At 35.7% G+C, this 20,883-nt stretch overlaps 1 protein-coding gene across 1 annotated transcript in view; it reads left to right on the top strand.

The window, feature by feature from the left end:
* Positions 1 to 2,192: 2,192 nt before the first annotated feature.
* RUNDC3B (RUN domain containing 3B) overlaps positions 2,193 to 20,883 on the top strand; it is a gene marked incomplete at its 5' end in the record, with an annotated part of 33,375 nt that continues 14,684 nt past the window's right edge. Inside the window, 6 exons of the mRNA XM_010020352.1 lie at positions 2,193 to 2,326; positions 6,230 to 6,315; positions 9,867 to 9,956; positions 13,003 to 13,083; positions 14,504 to 14,672; positions 19,855 to 20,012. Of these exons, the coding sequence (XP_010018654.1) occupies positions 2,193 to 2,326; positions 6,230 to 6,315; positions 9,867 to 9,956; positions 13,003 to 13,083; positions 14,504 to 14,672; positions 19,855 to 20,012 (718 nt within the window). The remainder of the gene's footprint in view (positions 2,327 to 6,229; positions 6,316 to 9,866; positions 9,957 to 13,002; positions 13,084 to 14,503; positions 14,673 to 19,854; positions 20,013 to 20,883) is intronic.

The following is a 20,883-nucleotide window of genomic DNA, read 5'->3' as shown; positions in this document are numbered from 1 at the left end:
ATATAATTATATATACCTTGTATATAATATAAGCTGTCTTATTTAGTAGTTCTTAAAATACATTCTCACTATTCTCAAACAGTCTTCTCCAACATTTCTCTGTGTATGGAATGATTAAGGAAGGTTTTCTTCAGATGGCATTAATTACTAGAGCGTGGGCGAGGTTTAAAATTGTAGGGAGAAAATAGTGAGATCTGGAGATCTTGGTTCGCAAAAGGTCCTGAGCTGGCTGAGAGTTTCAAGAGAAGACAATTCCTACTGAAGTCTGAAACCCATCATACCCTCTCACAGAACTATTATGTCAGTATGTTGCAGTTATGGCCAGCTAACTACTTTGATCAGTGTAATCCAAGTAAATCCTGCGTGCTGGTATGTATTAATGTTTTAAAGGTATTTTTATTTATAAACAACATGGTTTTCAGGTGTTTATTTGTAAAAGGAATTGCTTGAACTAGTGACTTCAGAAAACTATAGAGCAAAACTGTCCATTTTTTGCATATGCTCTGTCCTTAAAATAGTTTGAAAAAGCCACAGAAGTTATTGTATGGTGTGCTTGCCTTTATTTGCCTTTATATGCTTGCACTGGAATTGGTGACACCAAGTCATCTTCACACTTAAGTTGCATTTAATTTTGCAGGTATAATTCCTGGGGCGGAAATGTTTCTAATATGGAAAGAATGTGAAAAATATCTGTAGCTTTTAGTGTTATTAAAATGCTGTTGAATTTTTGTTGTTGTCTGCTATGCTTGGCATTGCAACAAAAGTAGTCTGTTTGTTAGACTGCTTACCTTGCAGAAATTCTTTCATTTTAGTCCTTAGAATTGAGAAGATATGAATCTATTGTAATTGAAGCACACTGGGATTTTATTTTTCATTTGGTGTATTGAGTAGTATATATTAATTCTTCCTGATACTTTTTGTAAGTCTTTTATCAAACTTTGAATTTAACAAATAAATCCATGTGACATAGTTAGGAGATGGACCACAAAGTCAAGTTACTTGCACCCTCTAGGGGAAAAGAACCCACCACTTGAATTTCTTAAGGTCATATGGGACAGATCTTTGACACTACTCTGGCTGTGTTTGAAACTAAGAAAAGTCATGCTAGCTAAAAATATTCTTGTCATCATGTTTTGGCATTTTTTTCCAGTATGTATAATTTGCAGTATGAGTCTAATATATTCTTTCTTGAAATTTGAGCTTTCTAACAGCAGAAGAATTAGAAGTCTTTCTGATAAATGAGTAAAGCTTCAAAGTAAAACTCAAGAATTGCAATAAAATAAAATTAGCTTAAAAATTAGATTTCATTTTATATGGAGAAAAGGGTTTGCACATACATAATAATGGTAGTCACCAGAGGGCAATGTTCATCTTAATTTTTACGTACTTGTTCAAAGTGATACGCTGTTCAGTCTGAAAAACGGGGCTGAACTGTTGGGTGTGTGATTAAATTCCTTTCGTGTGTGGAGTTCGCAAGTAGTATGTAATTTTGCCTTCCATTTCCTAGCCTGCAATACATTGCAAGCTGGAAACAAATCGAAGGATTTTGGTTAAAGGTCCAGAAGATATGTTGATTTGCTCATTTTATTTTGGTCAGTTTCCCAAGGAATGTTCTGTGTGGACTCCAAATAAATTGTAACTGCAAAACATTTTTGATCACGCATCAGTTTCCCTTTCAATGAAAGCACATTTTGAAAAATTCCAATCCCCTCCTAAAGGAAGATAACACTATCACAGCAAACAGTGGCATATATATATATATATTTTAAAAGAACAAAAAAAAATTCTCTTTATTTGATTGTATTAATGAAACACATGCTTCTACCTAAAACAAGTAAGAGAAATTCTTCTTGTATCCTATTTTTAAGTCACAAGACAGTGTACTCTCTTTTGAGTTAAGAGTCTGTGGAGGACTCTTGAGTATTATTATAGCATACCAACAAGGAAAAACCCAACAAAATAGACATATGTATACAAAATCCCCAAATGGCTCTCTCTGCATCAGTCTGAAACCAGGATGAACTGCGTAATGCAAGTTTTTTTTTTTTTAGACCTGCAAGCCAATTTTCAGTGGGTAGCATAAAATCCTGTCAGTGCAAGCAACCTATAGGGAAGTATTTGAATGATTTTTATCTCCAGTAAACAGAGAGGGAGGTTCATAAATCTTTACATATCTTATATTTTGATTTAAGGTCAGATCACCTGGTTCGGCTATGAAAGTCCTCGTAGTTTCTGGGACTACATTCGAGTAGCTTGCCGAAAAGTCTCTCACAATTGCATCTGCAGTATTGAGAACATGGAGAATGTCGGTTCTTCTAGAGCTAAGGTAGGGAAGAGAAAGGTCAAATTGACTTTTTTATTACATTGTTCTGTGTAAAGTATAGCTGACATTTTTGTAGCCAGAAGAAAAACATATTACTAAGCTTGCCTCACAAAATTTTTCATTGTTTGAAATAATTATTTTTTATATGTACCTAGTAAATACTTCTTAAAAAAACACTTTTAAATCTGAATGTGTTCCTTCTAAATTGATTATTCAGTAGAATAAATTTCAAATTCTCTATTCAACGACCATGTTGTATTATAAAATTGTTGCCTTCACATTTTTGAACTTACGTAATTTTTTTTAAATGCAGAATGTTGTTTTTTTAAATGCAGAATGTACATGTTATGTACATGTGGGAATGCCTTGCAAATACTATTTTGAAATTGTAGAAATGTGGTTCCCCCCCCAACCTAAGTGTCATTTTATTTTGTATATAATTTATGCACTAATAAAAAAGGTGTTATCAACTCTTGAGTTTGGTGTGATTGTGCAGGAAGCCTTTCATAGATTTATTTGCTAATTAGCATCCATCATTTTAAAGGATGTGTATAGAAATGACACCATAATTTGTGATTGTCAGTATGATGGAAACATTAAGGAAGTAACAATTTAATGTCTTTATGTGCATATGAACTGAATAGGAATGAGCTTTAAACTGACCTAGCATTAAATCTTAATGGTCCAAGACAGCATACACAAACATCTTAAAAAAAAAAAAAAAAAAAAAAAAAAAAAAAAAGTACTATTGAACAGAGATTACAAGTTCTTTTTACTAGATTGGAATACTTTTCAGTAGCTTATATTTTTGTGTAAAGAAGTCTTGACTGATAACTGAGAACCTTCTGACTTGAAAGCATAAGTAATATAAAAGTATGCATAAATTAATGTTCTTAATTTGTGTTATTCCTAAATGAACTGGAATCAGTTGTTTGAAGAAGTATAGAAACTGTGTTCTATGGCTGTTTTAAGAGTCATCCACATTTATTATACTCTGGATTATTCACAATTCGTGTCATTGGTGAGGTGGAAGTATTTGCCTTGTCATAAACAAAAACTTTGTAGGGTTTTTTTTGTTTTTTTTTTTTGTTTTTTTTCAGGGGCATGACTGTGTTTAGTACAATTTAAATTACAGGTATTTATGCAACCACACTTTTCTTCAATAAAAGATGATCAAGCAGCACCATGAATCTAGTAATCTTTGAACAGCTGTTCTAATGATCCATAGTATTGCAGAGCAGCCTGTTTTCTATGTCTACTGTTGCTGCTTTCTTCTTTTGCATAGACTCAGCTTTAAATTTTATAGAGTAAACACCCATGTAATCTGCATGAAGGCTTTCAAACACTTGAGATTCTATGGCAAAAAGCTGGTTTTCCTATTGATGTATTTATTGTATTGATGTTATTATTGTATTTTATTGACTGGTTTTTCTATCCAGAATATTGCATGCTCTTCCTAGCACTCAGTGTACTAGAGTATTAGACTGATAATTTAAGTCATGCAACTTTTCTTGCTTATGTTGAGATCTGGAAATTGAGATAATTTGGAGAACTTATTTCCAAATACTTTCTAGAGAGACTTATGTTCTAGCATGTGATGATTGTGTTGATTATATTCAAGATTTATTTTAATGATATTTCTGAATTCCAAGATTTTAATAGACATGAGTATTTAAATTCAGCAGATAATAAAATGCAAAGCTATTTTCTGAAATACTCTTAAAAATAAATTAACATTTTCTTTTACTCTGTGGAAAAGTCCATGCCAAATAGTAAACGAAGAAGCTAATTTGTGCAGTGAGTGTGGAGACCAGTGTTGAATTTTTAGAGGTGAGTGCAGAAGTATTTTGGATGTCTGTATCTGAAAAGGTTGGAGACATGTCAGCACAAATACTAGTGGTATGTATCAGTTTTACTGGTGGTCCAAATGGGAGTTGTTAGTAAGGGCTAGCTAGCCTTGCTTTTGCTGGAGCTACATAGGCTTTAGTCATTAGCAAAACAGAATCATCAGGGTTTGACTGTTTCACTCGTGTTCATGCAAACATGAGTTCATGCAAACCTCATCAGGTTCAACAGGGCCAAGTGCAAGGTCCTGCCCCTGGGTGGGAGTAATCCCAAGCACAAATACAGGCTGGGTGGGAGAACAGGCTGAGACCAGACATGAGGAGGACTTCAGGGTGTTGGTTGAGAAGCTCAGCATAACCTGGCAGTGTGTGCTTGCAGCCCAGAAAGCCAGACATGTCCTGGGCTGCATCAAAAGAAGTGTGTCAAGCAGGCCAAGGGACTTGATTCTCCCTTCTACTCCGCTCTCATGAGACCCCACCTGCAGTTCTGCTTTCAGCTCTGGGGCCCCCAACACAAGAGGGACGTGAACCTGCTTGAGCAAGTCCAGAGAAGGGCCATGAAGATGATCAGAGGGCTGGAGCAGCTCTTTTGTGAAAACAGGCTTGTGATAGTTGGGGTGGTTCAACCTAGAGAAGACTCAGGGGAGACCTTAGAGCAGCTTCCCACTACCTAAAGGGGCCTACAGGAAATCTGGAGATGGACTTTTTACAAGGGCATGTCAGGATAGGACAAGGGGGAATGGCTTTAAACTGAAAGAGGGGAGATTTAGATTAGATATAAGAAAGAAATTCTTTACTGTGAGGATGCTGAGGCAGTGGCACAGGTTGCCCAGAGAAGCTGTGGCTGCCCCATCCCTGGCAGTGTTCAAGGCCAGGTTGGATGGTTCTTTGAGCAACCCACCCGGGTCTGGTAGATTTTGTCCCTGCCTATGGCAGGGGGTGGGGTGGCGTGGAACTAGATGGTCTTTAAGGTCCCTTACAGCCCAAATAATTCTATGATTCTGTGTTCTAAGTAACTGCAATGTAAAGGCAGCTGTCCGGATAAACATCCTTTTAATTGTAGTGTACTCTGTTAAAGTTTTTGCTGTGTTGTTGGTATTTATGAAAGTGATTTTTTTCTGTTATTTAGCATCTGTCTATCTTATAAGAAGTTTAGTTTGATCTAGGTCTATATAAATTTAACGTAGGATTATAATCTACAGGTGGTTTTGGTACAATGTCTGTAGTGATATTCAGCTAGATGTCAGTAAGGGCCAAATATATTAAGCACAAAAACATCTTATTACTTATATAACTATTTTTAAGTTTATGCAGGTTAGAAGAAATGTTCCTGGTGTTCTTAAACTGACAATCATAATTATGGCAGCCATTTGAAATGTCTCTTTCCTGTAAACTACAATCCTGTGCAGTAGACCTGTAAATGCAGGGCAACACACATTCCTAAGGTTATCTTTGAAGCTATTGCAGTTGTTCATAGAACTGTTTGAATGAAGTTTTACTTTTGGACTGCAAGTTTTTGGCCTCTTAAATTAGATTTAATTCCTGTATATCATGTGCAACTTCTGTAATGATGCCCTTACTGAGGGGGGGAAAAAGTAATTTCTTATTGTATTGACCACACAAATAGTTGAATGAACACAGAAAATTATTTTTTTTCTTAAAACACCTTGAGGGTAACTTACTGATGCTTTACGTTGGAACCAGTTGGATGCTTCCAATAGCATTGTCCTTAAAATTGAAAGCTTTTTGCCGTGATGTGTTACCTTTCCTACCACTTATGCATGTGAGACTTTAAAAAGACTGGAGTATATAATTAGAGCAATATCCTTCCCCCACCTTTAAATTGTTAATAACTTTATTTGGTAATAAAGTTTAATTGTAAGAATGCATTTTCTCTTTTCATTATACCTGTAATGAAGGAGATCTTAGCAACTATTTCTGTTTAGTGGTGATTTTGTTAAAAAGTTCATTTCACCCTGGTAAATCAACTGTATTAATTTTCAGATGGAAAATTGTCTTGTTCTATAATACTTAGATACTTGATATCTGTTTCTTCTTGCAGGGTCGAGCCTGGATCAGAGTAGCACTTATGGAAAAGCATTTGTCTGAATACATTTCCACAGCTCTGAGAGACTTCAAAACAACCAGGTCTCTAAGACTTCTATTTTTGCAATATTTTAGCAAATGTTGCGTAAGTGGAGGACTTGGGTTTGGAAGTGAATGTTCCACTTGATTTGTATAGGAAAGGGTGTCACCAGTAAAAGAGCTGTAACATTGTAAAAATATCTAGAGTTGGTGTTAACTGACTGGATTTTAGCATGGGTAAAACTGCAAAATTAAAAATCTCTTTGTGATTTTAAAAATGTGGGGAAAAAAGTCTGGAATTCTTGAAAGCCAAAAGAGAAGAAAACTTCTTTAAAGAAGGAACTGATTCTGAAATTGTAGTGTGATAAAGATAGGAAAATGTAATGTTCCTTTCAAAATTAGGTATGGTTGACAGAAAACCCTAGAGACTCAATAAGATAGAATTTTTATAGGAACATTTCTTGAAGAAGAAAGGAAAATAATTCCATGAACCTGTTGAGAGACATAGAACAGAATTAGTGATCAGGCGTAGCATAGGGATACTTATTGTAATATGAAAAATCTGTAACACATTTTATTTATTTTTACCTTCTAATGGTAAAAGCTGTTAGGTACAAGAATATGCATTGTGATAGAAAATAGTCTGCCAGTTTCGAACTGGTTTTAAATAATGCGATTAATATAGGATGCTTTATCCTGCAACGAGTGTGTCTTGTAGATTTATGATGAAGTCATTTAAATATGAGTGAGTCCATAACATGTTATCGTACCTGATGTTGACCTCTAAAAGTTGACATACCGAATGAATGGGCTTTTTGAACAGTAAGAGTTTTCTCTGTAAGGACTTCTGTTCATTTAGAATATTATTTCTGTTTCTAATACTATTTGTCCACAGATCTCCATATATGTTGCCAATATTAAGGTGACTTTGAAGCACAACTAGGTAAACATCACATTTTATTGAAGTTTCCAGACCTATAATCTTTATTTTACTCAGATTTGTTTGCATTTACAGTAGACAAGAAGCTCATAAAACAAAGATTTCTGGAAAAGATTTACTCATGTTGCCTCAAACTGAGAAGTCACTTGGGTTTTTGAGGGGGAGATGAGGAGGAAGAGGAGGGTCACAAACTTGTGTAGTTAAGTAGTACATTCTTTGTCCCTGTTTGGTAGTGTGGTTTGTTTGCTAGTGGATAACAGTGGTATTATTTTATTAGCAGTTTCAAGTTCATTTATTTGAACATGTTGATTTTTAATATATTTGAATGTTCTTTCAGTGGTATAGTTTTTGGAAACAACCCCTCTTGCATTGCAAACATAGTAAGTGCAAAGTTTGTTTTGAAGTAATATTTTAAATACATCTAATGGAAATAGAAGTTACAGCTTCAGATCTTGGTATGGTGGATTTCAAATCCACTAGCAATAATGAACACACTCTCTTGTGTGGGATTTTGGATGCCTAAAAAGTGGCTGGATTCTTTTCATGCTTTGCACCATTTATTTAGCATTTTAAATTATGTATTTTGCTATATGTGTGTTTAATAATTATTTATATAAACTATAAATGTTACACGTGTGTATGTAGACTATGAGATTGATCTATCGCACTGCTAGCTCTTCTTAAACCTAGCTGTTGTGTTTAGGTGCCTGATCTTATGGCTAGTCCTTTAATGAAGCAGCACATTATTAGTGCTGAAGCTGTGTATTACACTGGGAAGGGAGTTGGATTAAGCATGGGCACACAGTTATTTTTCTAAAAAATTGCTCAGCACCGGCGCTTAACTTAGACTGTTGTGAGATGTCAACTGCATATCCCTGAAAGAAAATATGTGAGTTTTCCAAGGGGACTGTTGTTTCAGCTGGGTTACTCAAGCTGGTTTAAGAAACACATCTGCATCTCACTGTTACAAATAATGTCTTGTCTTTTTTGCGTGGTAACTTCCTCAGCACCATTTTACAAGTTAAACTGAACACCATGCAGATTGGTACCTAGCAGTTATTTGACAAATGCTAGTGAAATAGTTTGCAATCAGCTTCTACTGGGAGCATTGCTCTTAGATCATGAGTAACTATACTGAATCAGACTGTAAAGTCCATCTAGCTCAGTATTTCCAAGTCAGAAATACTGGCTCAGCCAGTTTAACCTCCTGGTCCCCTTCCTGAACTTGGAGAATAGAGAGTTGAGCCTGTACATCATAGTCTCTACGTCAGGACTATAATCTCTGTCTTCCCAGAGGAAGTTATCCAGGTTTCTTGCTTCTGCTGAGAACATCCAAGGTCTAAGACAGCTCACTTCCTTACAGCAAATGGATGTCTGTTATGAAACTGCAAAAGTGGGACTTCTGATGGTGTGCACAGTTCAGTCTTTGGAGCTGTGCCCCAAAATGTGTCTTTTCTGGATGTTTGCCATGCAGCCAACTCAAGCTCTTACTAAGCCATCCCAATGCTTACATGCAGTTCTTGAAACAGATGGAGCTTTTGGTAGGGCATTGTTGCTGGTATTTGAAAGATGGATTGCCTTCGGTAATCTGGCACCTTCTTGCAATCATACATGGCTAGAATGTATAGGTGGACTGTGTATCTTGGTTTCTGGTAAGTGACCTTTCAACCTTGCAGTTTGTACAGAACAGCTTTTCATTTCCCTCTTTCCACATGTGATGCTCAGGTGAATTTTAGTGACCTTTCTGTCTCTGCTGCTGCCAAGACTCCTTTAACATAGAAATTAGTTGTGTGCTACTTTGCTAAACAGACCAAATACCTTTTTACAAGTCCATGCATGGCAGTGGTGTGTCCTGTTCACCTATGTCCTGTGCATGGAGCAGTTCTGTCTGGAAGTAGCTTCTGTGGTAGCTAGAAGGAGAAAATGAGAATAAATGGGGGAGAATGAAGAGGTGGTGAGGGAATACAGATTTAAAAATGGTTTCTTTGTTGGTTGGTCACTGTTCTCAAGCAGCCTTCACCAGTCTGCATGTACCAGGGTATTTGAAATGTATTTTGAGATCAATGCATGGAGTTTTAAAACTTTGGCCAGTAGCTGCTTTGCAATAAAAAATGGTGCTAAGAAACACTCCTCCTTCAAATAATGAAAATTTTACATCTCAGAATAACTGGATGTAACATGAATCCCCCAACCATGCAGTAGAACAAGTATGCTACCTGGAAAATAGCTGATTTGTAAAAATATTTTCTGAGAATAAAGAGTGATTTTTGAACATTTAAAGAGCCTGCAAGTACAATTGTGAGAAACTTTTTTTTTATATGATGGAATTTTTTTATATATATACATATGACAAAAATTCTTCATTTCTATGATGTAAATTCTTCCTTTCAGCAATAAAGTATGTCTTCATCACTTTCTTTGCATTTTGTCCATTTCTTAGAGCTAATACTGTAAATTCTTTTTGCTTTTGTCTAAATTTTTATGTGCTCTAAGATTGTGGTGTTTTGTGCTGTGTAGTCTATTGGTTTCCTTTATTTGAAATGAAATATCAATCCCTCTGGGGTTCACATGAGGTTTTTTTATTTAACTGAATTTCTTCATTTTTCTGTTAACTATGAAAAACATTATTTGAGAGAAAATGGTGTTAACTGAACTAATTTCTTTTTTATTGAAGGAGATTTTATGAGGATGGAGCAATTGTTCTTGGTGAAGAAGCAAATATGCTTGCTGGTATGCTGTTGGGACTCAATGCAATTGATTTTAGGTATTATATTTGCATGCTTCATAACATAATGCTCAGGGAAAGTACTTTTTCTTTTTCAAAAGAAAATGGATGCATTATGGAAAACATTGATAGATTTCCTTGATAGCCTGAGGGGCAAAACTTAGGTGCAGGAAGGAGAGGGAGGGATAGAGAAAAGAGATCTTGAATGTCTCTTCTAGGTAAGAGCAAAACTATACCATAGTTTATATATCTGCATGATTACACAGTCTTGCAGGTATCAAAATTCTAAAAGCAATTGAGAGTATAATTGCTGAAGATACATCAAACCTATTAAGTTTACAGGTAGTTGAATCTTTTAAAGGATTAAGTACACAGTTATGCTCTGGTACTCTATGACAACATTGTAACTGCATATGTAGAAGGTATAGGTATCTTTAGCGCTTCTACATTTTAAAAGCTTAACCTACAAATGACCATTTAATACTAAAATGTGTTATAATTAACTGCAAAATATTGTAAGATTACATGAATTTACCTGTGCGATCTCTAGCTAGACTTTTGTGTGTTTTGTTACACAATTAATTCTGTGTTTTGGGGTAATGAAGGTACAAACACACCCTAGATAATATAAAAAAAAACATTTTGGTGTGTGTGTGTGTGTATACACACACATATATAATATATATAAAAAAAACAGCAAGGTATAAACTCTACAGTGCCTATGAAAAGATGGTGCAAGGCCCTGTTAATATGCCTGGTTGGGTCGAGTTAGCCTCATACAAAGTCACTGGGGAAGGGTTTTGTAATAGAGCATAGGAAAAAGGAGAATAATAATGTTTTTCTCCAGTCTCCTGACAATACGCTGTTAAAATTTACACTGCAGCAGCATTAATACTTGTCACAAACCAGTTTAGGAGATAAACTGGCAGAAAACAGCACAGTCTCAGTGGATGCACTGAGTGTTGCCAAAAGGCCTTTGGAGATTTACTGTTGTTTATGTACCAGTTTTGAGGCTTGTTGGACTCTTCTGTGGGTCAAGTTAACTTATTAAAGAGTGGAAAAAAAACCAACCCCTAATAAGAAGACAGGATAGTTCTTTTGCTGTTAGCTAGTTTGGTTCATGGAAGCATCCTGTAAGTGGCAGAGATGATTTGATCGTAAGGATTAGAGAAGAAAAAGAATTAAAGGGATTGAGTAATGTCTTACCTTACTGGTGGCACTGAGCATTTAGTTCATTCGCCTGTGGAACTGCAACTGGAAGCTGAAGGGGGAAAAAAAACTCCTAGAAATTCAGGTCATGATGGCTGAACTAGCTCATCACAGAGTCAGATAAGTGCCAATACCACTGTAAGGAGTGGAAAGGGAATGTCTGGTTGGGATTTAATTAAAAAAAAAAGACAGGAAAAGAACAAATGTGGAGGGAGAGGTTGAAAACATAGGATAGCTTCTTTTGCCAGCATTTAGTCACTAGATTGGTTTAATAACATCAACTATGTTCTGAGGGAACAAAATAGTGTTGCTGGATGATAAGAGAGTTAGCCTTGTGTACAGCAAATTCAAATCTTACAAGATTTTTTTATTAGTTTAAGCTTTACACTATGTGAAATTAAACTGCTTCTCTATTAGTACTACACTTGGAAGAACTATAGCTATACAGAAATAAGCAGCATAGCAAGAGTAAGTTTGCAGTGTGGAAGTCCTTCCGTAAATAAGCATCAATTGATTGTGTTTGTATCCCATAAGCCTCAGTGGTACATACTACCAGTATAAGAGCTGATTTGTACAAGCGTGCTTGTTCTTCCTTTGTCCTCTGATTTCTAATATAAGCATATTTATACGTTCTTCTGGAGACATTTAAGTTTTTGTCAATGCTGCATTTAAGAGCCTAGAAATTTTCTGGGCAAAATAGGAACATAGTGCTACAGATGCATTTTTATTGTGCCCCATATAATTCATAGTGTTGTGGTTCGAATGGCTGAGAAACTGTAGCCATTCTTTGCTTGTTATATTAGAGATTTTTTTTTTTGTCAGTTCAAACAGTCTCTTATAAATGTTGACAGGTTTATCTATGTGGAACTATACATACGACTTCGGGTTGGAGATTCGGGAAACCCAGTTGAGAACAGAATCTAGATTATTCCACCCCGTTTCCCACACCACACCCCCCCAGCAATGTGGAATTATGTGTCTGCTTAAACTAATTGTGGTTTTGCAGGGGTGTTTTTTCTTGTTTTCTTTGCTTTTCTATTCTTAAGGGTAAAAAAAACCCCAAACCCTACATATGTACTTTCCAAATACCACTTAAGTGACTGCATTGTAAAAAACGGCACTTTGCAATGAAGTTAGCGAAAGTAGCAAAAGCCATGTCTTACTAGAATCTGGTTTTTGATGACATATGGAAGGAGCGAGGAATGTGAGCCTTGTGGAAGCAAGATTGATTTTTGTCACTTCTGTGATCATAGAACATGGTTCACATACAATCTTTTATATCGAGTAGAAAAAGAATACAGAGTAGATGAGAGCCATTTCAGAACATTTTCTGAAAGTTAGTTTCATTAATGTCCTTCATCTTCCTGCAGCCCCACACCAGGAAGTATCTGAAAGGAGAAAGACTGAAATATTTTTGAGAACTGATTTTTGACTTAAAGTTAGTAGGATGGTTATGTAAGGACTCTGCAAACTCTTTTAATGAGCTTAAATACTGAAGATTCCACTCTCATCCATAGCTCTTCTCTTTCTCTTGCTCTGGCTAACTTTCCTTTTCCTGTTATTCCCTGCAATCCGTCTGTAGTTTCAGAATAAAAGTGAGTAACTAAAAATTAGAGGTTTTACCACTTGCCCTGATCTATTTCCTGATCATGTGGAATTTCTGTTTCTTGGGGTTTTCATTATGCTATAATATGCTCAGTGACTCACTAAATATTTAACAGTCTAGTTCGGTTGAGTAGGATTTCAGTATTATATGTTTTAGGCCTTTATTATTACCAAAAATGTAAGAAAAATCAAATTTCACATTGGTAAGATTCAACTGTCACTGTCTTAATTCTCTTGTTATAATCTTACTGTTTTTTCTCTGTTTTATCAGTTTTTGCCTGAAGGGTGAGGGATTGGATGGCAGCTTTCCAGCTGTCATAGATTATACACCATACTTGAAGTTCACCCAAAGGTACTTCTTATCTTTGCACTTTTTAATTTTATTTCATTAGCAAATTTATACTTCATACTGGGCCTCATACTTTTCACATTCAAAATAATATCCATCTCTAAATACAAACCTGTACACTCAGCTACCTTGCTCTTTCAGACTGGTAGAATTATTACATGACTCATCACAGTGAGTCATGCTGACTTTGTTTACTTGGATTATTATCACAGTTCACAAGGAAACAATTTTTTTAATTTCCTTTGCAGATCTCCAGACCAAGTTGTCCTTTGTCTTGGTCCTTTTCTGTGTAGCCACAAACCTGAAAGTAGCTATTTTGTAAATAAAAATAATATGTGTCCTCGTAAATTGTAAGATATGACAGGTAAGCAGTATGAGCAGTTAGCACATAACAGAAAATAATGACCAGTTGCGTATATAATCTGACCTTCTAGCTACATTTTGCTCCTCTGATCAGTTATATGATTAAAAGTTAAAGAAGTGATCACTATCTAACAGATCAGGTAGCAATCTGGTATCTCAAAAAAGCATGGAAATTAATGGGACGTGTTCTATTGTTAGTTTTGCCAAAATGAAGGAAGCAGTTGAGACTGAGAAGTAAGTCTTGGAGATGTACAAGTGAACATGAAACATCCTAGTTATTCTCTTGAAGTTCTTATTAGCTTACATGTTAATGACAAATTGCATGATTCAGTCAAAACAGAATTTGCATCATGGCAGGATCATAGAGTTCTAGGAATCACTACCTTAAAAGCTAGTAAATGCTGTTAATGTAGTGGAAAGCATAGTTGTAAGGAAAGATTTTAAAATTGGTATTGGGGTAAATTCTTGTATTTGAGACAGATGTCTGAATTTTCTGGCATACATTGATTCTGGATGATATGGAGATATTTTAACAGTGAATTTGCATACTGTATGGAGAGTTACTCATGTTCTGTGAAATAACATGCACGCGGTCTTCACTGTAACCACAACTATACATTTTCATTTAAATTTATCATAATTTAACATAACAGTCACTTTTTTATTTTTCTGCTTTTTTAGAAACAAACAACATGTAGATTCAGATACTACTCTTTCACCCTGAATTTATGAAGGAAAAATTAAGTCACCCCTTCCTTAGACAGCATATTGGAATGCATTGGCCCCTTGTATTCCAGGAGAGTATACTATATGCACTTGTCTGTCTTGCCTAAGACAACTTGTCTAAGATCTCAAGCAAATTTTTGCCCATTCTTTAGGTGGCTATACAGATAGAAGCTTGAAATATAACTTGCGTTTAGTGATCTATCCCAACATTTTGTTTCTTTTTGGTTTACAGAGCTTTAGATGTATTTAATAACTATGGTGCTTTAAATTTCAAGGGGAATTTGCATCTTAACAAACACAGCTTTTCACTTGGCTGATTAATACGATCCTTCAGTTCTGACAGCATCAGCAGTGATGAAGAAGAGCTAAGAACACTGGGCAGTAGCGGCAGTGAAGGCAGTACTCCAGAGAACATTGGTCCTCCTTTCATCACGGATGAAAACAGTTGGTACAACAAATGCAAAAGGGTAGAACAGAAGTACCGGCTTGCATTGGAACAGAAGGTAAAAGATTAGTTTTGTCAGGGGGGTGATGGAGCCAAAGCTCATCACCAGCCAACTGGTGACATAACCATTTAAGCGAAGGCAGAAAAATATATTAAGTATTATTTACCTTCATGTAAGTGGTCTTAAAATTTACAATCTTCAAAGTATCTTAAGTATCTTTGCTCACTGATTTGAGGGAAAAGAGGTTTGGGGAGAGGTGAAGATAATAATAATATGGATATTGGATTTCACAATCTAATGTAGAAGCTTTGGCTCCTTTTTCCAATCTGAGAGTTACAAGCAGCATTATCTTTGAATCTGTTAAATTGTGAGCTTGAGGTGAACAAGAGTTTCCACATGATTTTTCTCTTCCTTAGAGACCATAGAGTTTTACTGATGTCAGTAGACTACCAGCTGAAGGCTTTTATAACAATAGTGATGTTAAACTTTATTGTTTAGCCTTGTGGTAAACAAAAATGATCAGCAAAGTAATCCATCTAGAAGTGAAAAGCAAAACTCATCTTCTCAGTGATACTGAAATGGGTTTTTAGAAAATATATAGTTTTAAGACCTGCTTCGAGTTAGAATGGGAAAGAAAAAAGTGTGTTTGATTTTAATAATTTAAGTAGTATATTGAATGTTCTTACAGAAATCAAAGATAGATTGTCCCTCTACCACCCAAAACAGTGCAAGTTAAAGGGTGAACTGAAATATATGTCTAAACGTTTAGTATTTTTAAAAGCAAAGTGCTTCTCAGTTTTTCATAAGAGCATATTACAGCTACAGACAACAATGCGTATTAGCTAGAGGCAGAGAGAAGAGGAAAGGCTGTTCATAGACACTGAAGAAATAGTGCGAAGAAAAAGAAAGAAGGGGTCAGAAAAAAATGAAAGAAAAATGAAAGACAGATGCTTAATGTTTTTAAAGAAATACAGCCAGACTGAGAGACTATACCTGAGAATGAGTCCTGGAATTATGATTCATATGGATTGCTGAATGTCAGTGTTAATATGGAATGCATAGAATCAAGCTTGGTTTACTTTAATGCATGTGATAGAACCTCGTTAAAGTTTTTCTAAGTAACAGTGAAAAATTCAAAATATGAGATGATAGATGCGAGAGCTATGTTTTACAAATATGCACACAATTACTTCTTTCCTGTTTTGGGTCTCCTAGACTCCTTGTTTTTGAAATCTGACCTTCAGTGTTGACAGCCAGGTTGCTGGTACAATCTTCTCAGCGAGTAGGGTATCACTTTCCATGTGGAAAGAACTTGTGTTCCTTGGGGCTGTCTCTGATACAGAGGACATTTTGCCTGCTTTTGTAAACCAAAATGTGCCATTAAAAAGGAACCTCTTCAAATACATAAGCAAAATGGGAACCTTTCCCTCCCTACCCCAACAGGAATAGATTCATGTTCCTGAGGCACGGGAACATATTCAAGACAATTTCATTCTTGTGTCCAGACAAAAGCATAGGATTGGTTTGAACTCCGTTCTTCTCCACCCTCACCCAGCCAAAGACTGTAAAATATTTTGGGGTTTAATGAGGAAAGTGTCATCAGTCCTGGAGAAGTATCGAAGAGAACAAAATAGGTGGACGTTTATTTTTCTTGGTACATCCAGGTGGTTCACTTCCAAGGATACCCCTTCAAAGTTGTGACAGACATCTGTAGAAACAGTACTTAAACATGGTGTCCAAATCCACTAGCTAGAATCACTAGGAAGCTTTCTATCTGCAAAAGCACAAAGTGGCTCTAACAGCAAATAGAGGTTTTGGTTTATTCACACGTCTAAAATCCTGAAACATATTTATTCCATGAGAAGTTATTTGCTGATCTGATGCTGAGTATTTTAAGTTTTTGAATTTATTTTAGTGAGTCACATTATTTCTTGTAGCATTCTCTTAATTAACTACCAACTTCTATAGTCAGCTAATGTAGAGGTGAATTCAAGTCAGTTTTAGGATAATTCTTTGAAAACTTTGGTGCATTTAATACAATTTTCAAAATGATAGCTACTCTGACAGCTCTTGATGCTTTCCTAATCATGCTTTTTTAGAATGCCTACTTGACAACTGCAGCAGCAGAATAACTTTTTTATTCCCACAGACAGAAAATTTTCTATTGTCTAATTTTCATTTGGGATGTGCCTGACAAATTTTAATGTAATTCACTTCAATTATACTGCATCTGTTCTATTATATCTTGACCAAATGACCATTAAGAGCTTAGACAGACTATGGAATATTGCTCCTTTCCTGTGTGTTTCTCTCCTTCCCTTTTTGGGACTTTTTTCATGTCAATGAGTTACAATGACAATCAAGTTGCACACAGTACAGTACGTAGTAGTTTATCAGAGACAGAGTGCTTTCTTTGAGACAGTGCGGCTTTCTGACATTTTGTGTGTTGGAAAACTGGACCATTGTGACAAGAAGACCAAGTTGAAAATCATGTATTTTTAGCAACTGATATAGTGAGTCTGACAGATCCTTCTTTTTCTCTATTGTCATTCACTTTGCACAAACAATGCTAAATTCCTTTTGTGCCTCCTAATTAAGTATGTATACTAGTCATTAATAGCTCAGGTCACTGCTGTTTACCAGGGTTACAATATGACAAGCAATTGGACTGCAGCTAAGACTAAGTTATCTGTATTTTCTGAGTTATTTGAATGGTAGGATAAAGTCAGGCATTATTTTAGCAAGGTAAATGGTAGCATTGCTTTATTGGATCAACAGTGCTATGCTGGTTTAGACCAAGAATCTTTGGTTACCCTACTATCTTAACTTGGGTAGTTGCCCAAAGTAGATGTGGAGGGTAGAATAAAAGCAAAGCAAATGTATATGCACTTGTTTTCCTCTTGCATTTCTTGCCAATGCATGTCAGCTGAAGGACTTCCTGAAGCTGATAAGGTTTGTCTGTTTAGTAACCTGTAATGGATTTCTCTTCTAAAGACTTGCCAAATATCCCCTTGACCCCATGTAAATTTTTAGCATCCAAGCCATTTTTTTGGCAAAGCATTCTGCACATCTACCATCTGTTGTGTGAAAAATCACCCTCCTTTTCTGTCTCTTGAATCTGGCTCCTCCTGGCTTCATTTCATGGTGCCTAGCTCTTGCATTTTAAAAAACGATGAACAGTCACTTCCTTCCTGCCTTCTTCAGGCCACTCTGGAACTATGATGAGTTTGTCTTTTCAAGTTGTCTCTTGTCCAGATTAATGAATCATAGTTTACATATTTGTTACTTCTGTGGAAATGGTCCCTTCCCTATTTTGGAATGGTGTAAACTGTTCACTTTTATGTAGTAAGCTTCTACGTTTTTTGTGTACTGTTTATACTGGAGTTTTACATGCTTTTACTGGTGGGATGGTGCATCTCCATGTATTGTAGAGGTATTTACTGTTTGATTGTATTCTGTTTCTGATCCTGATGCTTCGTATCTACAATATTTTTGTAAAATATTTGAGATTTCTGGGAAGCATGAAATTTGTTGGTGCCTGAATGCATCATTTAGTACTTTTAAAGCACTACTTGGAGCTCCAAGGAGTACCTTAACAGTAAAGATAATGGTAACATTTGACAGGCAGAATTGAGCATACTGAAAAGCTCTCTAGATTCCTTGGAACTTGTACTGAGACTAAAATAAATTCCTATCAAATATGAATATATCCAGTGGATAGAACTGTATGTAATCATAGAATCACAGAATAGTCGTGGTCGGATGCCACCTCTGGAGGTTATCTAGTCCAAATCCACTGCTCAAAAAAAAAATGTATACTAGAGTAGGTTGCTTGGGGCCTTGTTCAGTTGGGCTGTGAATGTCTTGAAGGTTTTTTTTCCTACGTTTAAATAGTTGCCTGTATCTCAATTTGTGTCTGCTGCCTCTTTTCACGGGATACCACTGAGAAGATTCTTACTCCATCCTCTTTACACCCTCCCACTAAAAATCGATACATTTTGATATGATTCTCTTCCTGCCCCTCTTCCCTTCTTACCAGCCCTGGATTTAGTAATCCCAACTCTTTCTGCCTTCTCCCATATGAGAGATGCTCCATACCCTTAATAGTCTTCGTGGTGATAAATTAGATTAGTAGCATTTTGCTGCTAGCTGAGTGAAACCTGTGTTCTTATTCAACAGGACTACACCTGTTCTGTGTCTATGAAAACTACCTTTTTAATTTTTTTTTTTTTTTTTTTTTTTTAATATGGGCACCTATGAAAGAATTGCATTTTTTTTCCACAGGCTTCAAGGAATTTCCAAAATTTTATGCAGTATAGACTTTCTGTATCCAGGTTTAATCATTGAACAGTTAGGGTTGGAAAGGACCTTAAGATCATCTAGGTCCAAACACCCCTGCCATGAGCAGGGACAACCCAAACTAAACTATGTTGCCCAAGGCTCTGTCCAACCTGGCCTTGACTAAGAATTGATTAAGAAGTCACTAGCATCTGATGTCCTGGGACTCTACTTGAACAAGAAATAGAAATAGCTGCTTAGTATTGTAATCAGAAGTGTAATCTGTGGACAGACTTTGTGACCAGTGTGCCATCACAGCTGCTGTTAAAATACTCACATCGTGGATTTTTGTAAAAGACAAAGTAGTTGGAGTGTGATAAGAACTGCCCTCTATCTTTTATAGTACCAGCTGTAGATGAGTATTTATTTCATTAACCTTCTTTGTCATGTATATGTGTGATGTGGTATTGCAGCTTTCAAAGAAATTTCAAAATAACGTTGGATATTTTGTAATAATAATTCTGGATCCCTTTCATTAACTATACAGATCCATATAGGTGCATTCTACTTTTGTCCTTCTTAGGCACTATCTAACATCCTGTATCTGTTAAGACAAACAGTTCTGGTCTTTTTCTTGTACTATTGACTGTTCTATGTTGGTTTCGAAAATTGAATTAGTATTTCAGGCTGGTGGCATTCCGGTGTCATTGTTCCATCCATTATTCTATTCCTCTGCAGCAATATAAATAAGTACATGATTTTCTTGGTACCTATTTGGAAACATCATACTAACATTCAGTCAATTTATTAGTCTGTGTAAAGATTAAAAAAACCCCAAACAATCTACAACAAAAACAAAGTAGAACTGTGTACATCTTGAACCAGAAAAATGTGAACGTACATAATGAAAAGGTTTTTTGATAGTGTGTTCCTTAAAGCTTTCTAACACTTTTATTTCCAGGGTTACCTTGAAGAATTGGTACGACTCAGAGAAAACCAGCTATCTGAATCTGTCTCACAGAATAAACTGCTGTTACAAAGAATTGAAGATATGGATCTAGCCCATAAAATGGAGAAGGAACAGCTGGAATATATAATTGTGGAACTGCAAGACCAGTTGTAAGTTAGTATAATGGAGAAACATTGTTAGAGCAGTATTACTTAAATTATTTAACCTGTTTTACTATACAATACAAAGAACTCTGGTCCTGTGGAAATGAATGAAACTTCTTAAAGGATTTGATGTATTTTAGCTTGCTGCTGCTTTTTTTTTTTTTTTTTTTGTTTTTGTTTTAAGCCATGACAAGTCTTAAAGTCTTCAGCAATGGCTCCCCTGAACACTGCTTAAAATAATTCTAAGACTAAATTTGATTTTTTAAATCTAGCTTACAATAAACTTGTTTAAATTTTTAACACATTTTTATAAATTCTTTATTTTTTATTACTTCCAGCATTAAGGCTAGCCTTAAAAAAAAAAATACGGAAACCACTTCCTTTTGAGCACTGTTTTTAAGATGTTAGGCAGGAAAGGATAAAGAAATACTTATTTTGTTTGTATAGATTCTATTTTATTTGTACATGGCTCAGACACAGTAGAAGTTGATCTGGTAGTCTTAAAAATACTCAAACTGGTGAAACAATTTCCTATTCACTGTTCTTCAATGCAAGGCAAAATGCTGAAACAACAGGAAGAGGCTTAATTTTTTAATAGCATATGTGACTACTACTATGATAAATATTCAAGTATCTTGTGATCATGAAATCATAGAGCAGTTAGGGTTGGAAAGGATCTTAAGATCATCTAGCTCCTTAGAGACTTTTCCTCCCATTCCTGTCTGTTGAATAGGAAGGTACTGTCCTTTTGCAGAGATACTCCCTGGTAATGTCTAAAGACCCAGATAGATGGAAGACCTACTGTGTGGTGACAAGTTGCCATGAGACTGCTATAGTATGCATCTGCGGTAATTGTATGCTCTGTTCATAACAAATA

This window comes from Nestor notabilis, unplaced genomic scaffold, assembly GCF_000696875.1.
Source record: "Nestor notabilis isolate BGI_N333 unplaced genomic scaffold, ASM69687v1 scaffold5318, whole genome shotgun sequence".
NCBI lineage: Eukaryota > Metazoa > Chordata > Aves > Psittaciformes > Psittacidae > Nestor > Nestor notabilis.
Note: the sequence above shows the minus strand (reverse complement) of the source record. Positions and strands in the feature narration are given on the sequence as shown.